This window comes from Magallana gigas, chromosome 4 (genome assembly GCF_963853765.1).
Source record: "Magallana gigas chromosome 4, xbMagGiga1.1, whole genome shotgun sequence".
Taxonomy (NCBI): Eukaryota; Metazoa; Mollusca; class Bivalvia; order Ostreida; family Ostreidae; genus Magallana; species Magallana gigas.
Genome location: NC_088856.1, coordinates 40,241,528 through 40,250,798, shown reverse-complemented (window position 1 = coordinate 40,250,798; position 9,271 = coordinate 40,241,528). Strand labels below are relative to the sequence as shown.

The 9,271-nt window shown below is 31.4% G+C and overlaps 1 protein-coding gene across 3 annotated transcripts in view; it reads left to right on the top strand.

Annotated features, from left to right (window-relative positions):
- Window positions 1–9,271, top strand: part of LOC105347601 (inhibitor of nuclear factor kappa-B kinase subunit epsilon) — a 384,423-nt gene extending 375,152 nt beyond the window's left edge. For 2 of the 3 annotated variants that reach the window (XM_066082440.1, XM_066082437.1), the window contains 11 exons: window positions 1,624–1,803; window positions 2,763–2,989; window positions 3,513–3,669; window positions 4,173–4,338; window positions 4,745–4,854; window positions 5,302–5,418; window positions 5,788–5,886; window positions 6,644–6,737; window positions 7,249–7,331; window positions 7,787–7,858; window positions 8,117–9,271. In XM_066082440.1, the coding sequence (XP_065938512.1) occupies window positions 1,624–1,803; window positions 2,763–2,989; window positions 3,513–3,669; window positions 4,173–4,338; window positions 4,745–4,854; window positions 5,302–5,418; window positions 5,788–5,886; window positions 6,644–6,737; window positions 7,249–7,331; window positions 7,787–7,858; window positions 8,117–8,168 (1,357 nt within the window). In that variant the 3' untranslated portion in view covers window positions 8,169–9,271. The remainder of the gene's footprint in view (window positions 1–1,623; window positions 1,804–2,762; window positions 2,990–3,512; window positions 3,670–4,172; window positions 4,339–4,744; window positions 4,855–5,301; window positions 5,419–5,787; window positions 5,887–6,643; window positions 6,738–7,248; window positions 7,332–7,786; window positions 7,859–8,116) is intronic. The other variant, XM_066082439.1, reaches the window with a different exon arrangement.

The following is a 9,271-nucleotide window of genomic DNA, read 5'->3' as shown; positions in this document are numbered from 1 at the left end:
ATCAAAGTTAGCGAATTTTTAAATTATTACATAGAATTTGTGTGAGAGCAGGGACACTTTGATATGTACATGTATGTGTATTCCTCCAACAAGTTGATCAGGTAAAATCACTCATTGTTCAAGTTATTTTCTGAAGATCTGCATATTAAGAGGTCATAACATGTTTGACTGCATTGTCAACTGATTTAACGTTAACTGATTCAACATCATCTCCCAATACACTGGTTATAGGGTTGAAAAATCTCAATCAAGACTCAAATACTGTATACATGGCTATTTTCGCCCCGTGTATTTTCACCCGTCTTGAATTTGCCCAGACACAGTTGCATTTTTTGTGTTTGAAGAGATATTATTGGAGACATTGGAATTTGTTCAGTCTTAAGGAAGGAGTCTTTTCTGGTTTTCGACTTGTCAAACGTAAATTTGATTAATTGTTCATTAAATCAAGATGAAAGGAAATTAAAATAGTATATTTTTCTTTCTTTTTTACTATTATACAACTTGGCATAGAAAAATGTAATCAATGTTTAGAATGGAACAAGGACTATATTTTTGGCGTAACATTGGCGTAGGAAAATATCACATGTTGCGCAATTCAGAATTGCTGCAGATTATATGTATATAATGAGTCTGTTTTAGCATTTTAAAAACAATAACAATAATGTTGGATTTTTTGTTACTAATGTGAATTAATAATATGATATTTGGGTTTCAGAATATGTTTTTAAAATATGATTTGCCTATCAAATAACATTTTTATAAGCTTTTCAAAGCGCCCATTCTATACATTGATTTTTGTGAAAAAATCACTAAAATCAGTTTTTCTCTCTTATGAAATGGTCAATATATTAGCTTTTCTGTCAATTTATATCTTTATATAAAGTCTTCATAATACATAAAAATTAGAAATATTTTATTATTGGAAGCATAAAAAAATAATCAAAATTTCTTCAAAATTTAAGAAAATTAGAGGAAATGCGGGCTAAGCAATATCAATTTTAGTATAAATATTTATTCCAATTTAGTAGTATAAGCTGATAGACACTCTCATGGTCTATGATTTCATTGAAGATTTGAATCTTCAAATCTTAAACAAATGTCTACAGAACTATAAAGAGCTACAATTATTTTTATCATTCTTTACGCTGAGGAAAAAGGTAGTGACCTTGACCTGACCTTTATCCGAAAACAATAAGGTCAAATTTAATTAAACTGATAGAATCATTAAGTAATATGATCCATTTGACTGTGTCAAAATTTCATGCATTTCTTATTATAAGAAGTATGTTTGATAATGAAAAGACTCCTTCCTTAATTAAATGAATTCCACCAATAACAACGAGGGTGAAAGTGGAAAAAATAAAACGGAGGCAAATATTTTGGAATCCTGTGTACAGTAAATAGAATTTAAGACAATAAACAAGTGCATGTGATCAGCCTCAAACAGTGTTTAATTTCATCCACAAACAGTGTTTAATTTCATCCACAAACAGTGTTTAATTTCATCCACAAACAGTGTTTAATTTCATCCACAGTGTTTGATCTCATCCACAAACAGTGTTTAATTTCATCCACAGTGTTTGATTTCATCCACAAACAGTGTTTAATTTTATCCACACACAGATACCTTAGAGATACATTGACCGAGTTCTTGGTTCGTCTGCTGGAATGTCAAGCCAACCGGATGTGGACATTTGACGGATTTTTCGTAGCTGCTGATGATCTCCTTCAGAAGCACAGACTCTACCTCTTCTCTGTCGTGGATTCAGAGCTCTATCATATTTATATGGACCCAACACACAGGTATAAGCCAGCTATACGGAAAGTTTATAGGATGTAAATTCTAGCCTAGGCTAGTTGTTTTCAGCTCATACCACTGTCTGTGTTTTCGGAAAGTTTGTCCATTCTCTCTATTTAAAAAAAATATATGGAACTTATGACAAACGCAAAGCAATTAATCACTTTGTTGTGTTGGAAAATGATTAAAATATAACGAGACAATTTTTATTAAAAGCTTTAATTATTAGTATGGACAAAGTAAAGCTGATCATATTTAACTCAGAGTCTTTTGTGTAAAATGTTAAACAATAATTATTGCTGTTTTTTCTATAAATACAATGATTTAGCTACCCGAAAAGTACAATATTCACTGAGCCGGAGGTGAATATTGTACTTCAAGGGTAGCTAAGCTATCGTATTTATAGAAAAAACAGCAATAATTTTTTTTAATTATTATATGATTCAGCGACAAATTTATACAGACACATATTAATAAAAGTGAGTGTTATTAAGCACCATTTTAGTTTGAAGGTATAGCCGAACAAATTGAGAAACTTAATGTTTCATTGGATGATCTATTTTTAGTCCAATTTAGGAAAAATCAAATGTTATATTGTTCTCCTTGCTGTTTTTTCTAGATAGTAGGATATGACCCAATCAGAGACTTAGGAATTAATCAATCATATAATATATACAGTCATCACTACTGTCTGTAAATGCTTTTGTTAAGTATTAGCAATTCCAACCATCTTTTCTATATTTGGTTAAAAGAAAATTTCGATATGTCTGTCCTTATGATTCAAATAGATATTAGCAATTGACATATATATTGAACCATGAAAAGAAGTTAATTTAAAAGAGGATATAATATTTTTTTTAATGTTAAAGTTAAATGTTAACAAATGTATCTAGCTTACTCAAAAATCATTTTTTATATTAATTAATAACATTTTTAAAATGAAATTTTTTTTTGTATTTTTCAGGTTTTCGGAGTTACAGAAGTGCGTTCAGGAACAGACCTACACCCACATTAAATCACCATGCTTCATGTTTCACAACCAGGACCTCAAGGAGTCTGTTTCTCTGGATGAGCCAGTGAGGTCCTACCCAGTAACCTCAGCTGAGGAGCCTATTGTGGTGTTACCTCTCAGAGAGGGGACCTCGCTCACTACAAGGATACCAGTGGACTCTATAGTCAACCTAGTTAATGGTAATGTGTCCAGATTTGAAGACAATTTTATATTAAATATTAATTAATTTTTCTTTTAGCTTTTGTTCATATTAAACCTGTCTTTGTTCTCTAAAACCTCAATCAGAAGGAATTTGATACAGCCTTAATGGCCCATTGTTTAAAACAAATTTTTAATCGATTAGACAAACTTTTATCAGAATCTTAACTGACCAGTTTAAATTTAATTTTATAAACAGACATTTTTTCTTGTCTCCCTGTTAATGCTAGTATTTTGAAATTTATAAGCAAAATTTAAATGCCAATCATAAGACAATATGATAGCAAATACTAAACTTCTGCTATTGTGATGAGTTTTAATAGTTCAGAACTGTCAAAAAATAATTAATGGGATATCTAAAAATCTGCAAGGGGTGCTTTTTAAAAATTATATGCAGATATTAATTCCTCACATTTATAGGTATTAAAAATCTGCAGGAGCTATCAATCTATTATTTATCAATTAGTACATGCACTTTATATGGTACTGATAACTTTTTTGCAGAATTGAATCCTAAATTTGAGAGTGAGGACAGTTCATCTCGTGATGACGACTACCGCGCGGCTCGCTCCATGTGTAGCACCACCGCACTGATTCTCAAGGCCATCAGTCAGGCGGCGTCAGCGTGTCGGTTGTTGAGTAAATCATCAAGAGACTGCAGGTGCCTATATTGTCATTCATTAAATACACAATGAAAAAGTTCTTGATACGTTCTCTTTTGTAAAATTTACAGCCATACCAACCATCAATTGAGGTTCAAATATGTGGCATTGTATGTTGTTCAAGTGCTAAATAAAAATTCCAAAGAAGTATTGGCATTTAAGGAAAATTCTTTCCATGATCAGTTTGCCAAGTTACATATTTGTTGTTATTAAGTAAATATTAAATATTAAATATTAAGCAAATATCTTTTCTTTTATTATCTTTTTAAAATTTTAAAAGTCAACAACTTTTTATTAAGATTCCCTCCTTATTTATCTTAAAAATGTGATAAGGGTACGGTGTAGCTACATATTAGCATGCTATACATTTGGTTCATTTCTTAAATTTTCGAATACAGCTACTGTAACAGCTGATTGATAAGTGAAAGGGTATAAGAAACTCAACGATACCTCCCACGCAAATCAGTTGTACAATTAGAACAGTGTTTGTTTATCGTGTCAGATATACAGCGCGACAGAAATATTCCTCCTTGAAAAGCAGTGTGAAGAATATAGAGGATCGCTACGGTGACATCAGGCAGATAGTGGACAGCGACAAAAAGAAATCTACGACGTTATTTACGACCATTGCTCTGGATGGACATGCTGCAGAGGAAAAGTTTGAACAAGTTGGTTTCTGATAGTACAAAAAATAATCTAAATTGAAAAAAAGTAAAACAAGAATATTATTTGCTTAAGCTGTGGACTTCGTTAAAACTGATCCAGAACAAATAATATCCGCACGCAGGTGGTCATTATAAAAATATTACACAGAAAAACACCGGTTCGCGATGATATCCACATTATGGAGGCTGTATTTTGAATCTTGTTGATATTTTATTGCTCTCCTGTACTGGTACATATAATTTGTGTACAGTACAAGTTTCATATCATACAATTTTTTAACTAACACATCATATTAGTACAACTAATATTATTCTATGCAATACAGATGAACTTAATTTAGTCAAGCATGTAGTAGGCTTGTATAATTCTTCCTTCTTTTTATCAAATTTTCTCACTTTGTTTCCGCAGATAAACAATAAATTGGATTCCTGTGCGTCTTTACTGGGCGATTGCAAAGAGAGACACAAAAAATTGGAAGAATTGACCAGATTAATGGATTGTTTTAAGCAGGAAAACTTGTAAGCAAATTTACTATGAATGTGATCATAAAAATCAAATTTTGGCTTTCAAAACATAAATTGAACACAATTTTAATACCAAGCTTAGATAACCAAAGAATGCAGCAAATTCAGTCTTTTGATACTTTTATTTCATAGTTTATCTAGTAAATATATCAATCAGATAGTAGTGGAGTTGTTAAACTGTGTAGCCAATGATGAAGACATTACGTACATTAATATATCTGGATTGCTATATATAATTAGACCAATTGTTCAAAACAATTGTGATTGGATTAACAAATATCCACTGTATAAATTTATGTGTGTGACCTAAACATTCACATTGGAATTCAAACTAGTTTTAATACTATTTCACTGTATTATAAATTACATAATTATGCATGTATGCAAGAATAGCTCAATCATCTCAGGACTTTGATTTCGGGGTTCCTTTGATTTTTACAGGAGGTCCAGTGTCGAGCGGACGTCTAGTCAGATGTCGGACATTCTACAGAAGTTCTCAGAGTACAGGAAGTCCCCGAGGCTCTCGTACCATGAAAAGAAACTATACGGTTTTGACAAGTGAGGTTTACATTAACTTTACAGTGTATAAAGCAAAAATACATAAATGTTTAGTTTCTCGGGTCAAATGATTAAAATTAAAGCTACATGCAGGAGTTTTTTCTTCTTTTAATTCCATATTTTGAAAAGGTAATTTACTTAGTTTTACTTTTGTTTTGAAATTTAAATTGAAAATTAAACTGAGAGTTATTCCCCTTTACAGTTCTCCAGTATATATGAAATTAACAAGTCAACATGTAAATTATAGGCTGCTATTTTATGTGAATACCCCAGTAAGTACTTACACATGTAAGTCATGTATTGAAGTATGTGGAAATATATGTAAACTATACGGACTGAAAAACAGAACTTGTGATTGATATCTGGCAGGACCTCTATGACGTATCACTATCAGAGAGCCGTGTCCTATCTGAAGAAAGTTCAACATTCCATGGCTTCAACCTTTACCTCATTCAAGAGATGGCACAGGTAAAGGGCTTTTTCCAGTTCAGAATCTAACAACCCCCCCCCCCCTTAAAAATACAAAATAAATTTTTTATAAAGATCATCTTGCAGTATATTTTGGAAATGTTATTAAAAGGACTCTGACTCTCTAGTTTATACTCAAAGATGCCGATTGCATGATTTATAGCATACCAAAAAGTGAAATTTATTTGAGATTTGTTCATGAAAATCTGCAGAACAGAGGACATTTTCCACTCTGTATACAGAGTTACTTTCCCTTAGTGTTGAAAAGTTATCTAATTGGAAAAAAAATTGTCCTAGCTATTTTACTTTCACCTTGATGCATTTGTTAATGTACATTGTATATCATTAAAAGGATGTAACTATCAGTATCATTGAGCATTTGTCTATTGGCAATGAGAGAATGAATCGGACAAAATTACAATAAGGATAAACATTTATTGATAATTTTTGTATTAAATAAGAACCATTTTATCAAGCTTAAGAGCTTGGACTTTTTGTAGTTGTGTCAAACAGCAGTATGACATGCATGTAGGCCTGACTGTCTATTTCATTGAAGGCCACTCAGTCATGGCTCTTTGAATCAACAAGATTTGTCTGGCTTTTAAGCAATCTGTGTATATTTCACTTGAAACCAGCATCATTTTCATCAACTTGTTCTGATGCAAGAAATAGATAGTTATGTCCTAACGAAAGTCCAAGGTCTTACTTTAAAATGGTTCTATAATTAATGCTTTATTTTGTTTTGCATATGAAACAGTGCTTATATAAAGGTGATAGAGATGCATGAGAAAGTTGATGCTGCCACGATGGAAGTGTCAAGGCAACTACAAGAATACGTCTCTTACGTCAAGGTATGAACAAGTGTACTGTACATACTACATGCCTTATTTTACGCGAGTACTTAATAACGTGATTTTATTGTTTTCATTAAATTGCGAGAATATACAATTACAAATGCTGAATTGTTTTTATAATTCCAAATGGTTTACATCTGTCTGAAAATGAAAGCAATTTAAGATTTTTAAATCCGCAAGATGTGCTTCTTATGATTTTAAGCGAACATTAACTCCACACGTTTAATTAGAAATTTACAGTATGTAGAAAAAAATACTGAATGGTAAAACTGGTGTCACAGTATTTTATAGAACTATATAAAGCATGATAAATTGAAAACAAAGACTTTTTTAATTGGAACCATTAATTGTAATACCTATACATATTTAATATCTAGAGAGAATTTTTAATAATACTAGTCAAGTGAATACCAAATTGATTGTTTGATTTATAAAGTTGAGTCAGGTATAGAACTGGCAAGTTTATTGATTTTCAGAAACGCTTAATTCTATGATTTCAATTGAACAGGTATTAAAAAAAGACCCCATTCTGTCATCAGTAAAGAAACCCTCCATGAAGCAAAGACAACTGGCAGAGCAGGTCAAAACAAGGTAATGTGCATGATTGTTTAACATTTAGTTAACATCATTCCATCTTCTTGTGGTCATTCGTTGTTAGACTTTAACTTTTCCATCAGAGAATCTTTACTGTACAATCTACATGCATAATGGTAATCATGTTTCATATTGAATGTATTTATGTATTTGTCTAATGACTGTGCATGTACACATCAGAAAACAGGAGTTTGGGTCAACATCTTTTTCACTCTTGATTCATAGATGCTTTTAAACTAAGAGGAACTCACTTTTGATCTGTCTCACTTTTCTGCTCTATATTCCTTTTATAAAAGAGAGACTAAGATCAAAAGTGAGTTTGACAACTTTTTCATGGCCCTGGGACCATGTTAGTTACATGTATCGTGTTCCATTCCCCCATTTTCTTTGAACAGTTCATCCTTTTTCTCTTCCTTTCTATTCAACTGCATGTACATGTGTTCTTCTTGTAGGGTCAATGTCATAAGTCAAGACATGAGTGAGTCCAAACAGATAGCACAAGAGTCCCGAATCCACATGGAAAGGTTTGTTGTATACATATCTTGTCTGTCTGTCTGCCCGCCTATCTGTCTATGTGTCCTTTTTGCCTGTCTATATATTTTCAATCTCCATGTTTTTTTGTCTGTTTGATATGTACTAAGTTCAATCTACAATGCAAAACAGAGGTAGTGGTTTTTTTTAATGGGCTTTTTGGATGTTGATTCTACAGCATATATACATCACATTTATAAACACACAGTCTATATTGTATTGATCAGTAAGTGTACGCGTTGTCTTTACAGTTTGTCATCCCTGATGCTGGATGATTTGGAGGACTGTGATTTATCAGACTAAACTTTCACTTTATGAACTACAGCAGAGCTGTTCCATTGTTATAAAAGACCAAAGTCAAGATTTTTATTTAAATTCATTTATTTTTATGGTTTTTTGTTTTTTAAAAATATTGTTATGCTATTTACTATGCCTGTTTTTAAATTGTAATTTTATAAGCTTTTAGGGATCAATATGTTGGAATGGTTTCAGCGGCAACTTACATGTATTATACTCTGTCCCGAGTTTTTGTTTCCACCACTTTTCGCTTGATATTTCGATAATATTAAATACCTTTGAGCTCAAACTAATTTCATCCATTTATATTAAAAATGCCCAGATTATCTGTTTTGAAACGCCCCTCTACCGCTACAGGTTTCAATACACATCCCAAAATAGAAAGTCTACGAGGATTTTGCATTGCATCAGCCATTAATAAGCCCGGATGATAACGTTTAAAAATTGCGCAAGGTGTCCCGAGTACTTCCGAATGGAGAAAAGATGTAAACATTTCCCATGATTATAAATCTCCGTAAGAAATTTGTTTTCGTTCCTGTAAACTTTTATGAGCGAAAACGGATAATTTGGCAATGAAGATATCTTGCAAATTTTCCATTTCATCGATTTCAACTGTACTTCTTTCACAGGTATGTGTATTTTTATTAAAAATCATCAAAAAGTGATGGAAGCAAGAACTTGGGACATACAATAACAATTATTCAGATATTTTTTTTGAAAATCATTCTGTTTATTTATAGTAACGTCCTATATTCTTAGGCACAAAATAAATTTTAATCCGAAATCTTTTATTTTATGCAATGTAGATCCAAACTTTTATTATTTCTTAATGATTGTTATTTCTGAATTTGTATAGATAGTACAGTTGTGTTCACGCAAATATGTTTCTTCTTAAATGAACTACATCAACTTTTTTAATAGTTTATAAATTCGCTATTTAAAAAAAAATGTACATGTAGTTCTACATGTAACTGTGTTTTGGAAAAAAGGTATATGTACTTATTCAGATTATAGTAAAATTTGTTTATTAATTATGTTCATATATTTTACATGTGTTAGATATTTTAGGGATGTCAGAGAATAATAAACTATTTTTGTTCAACACTTGA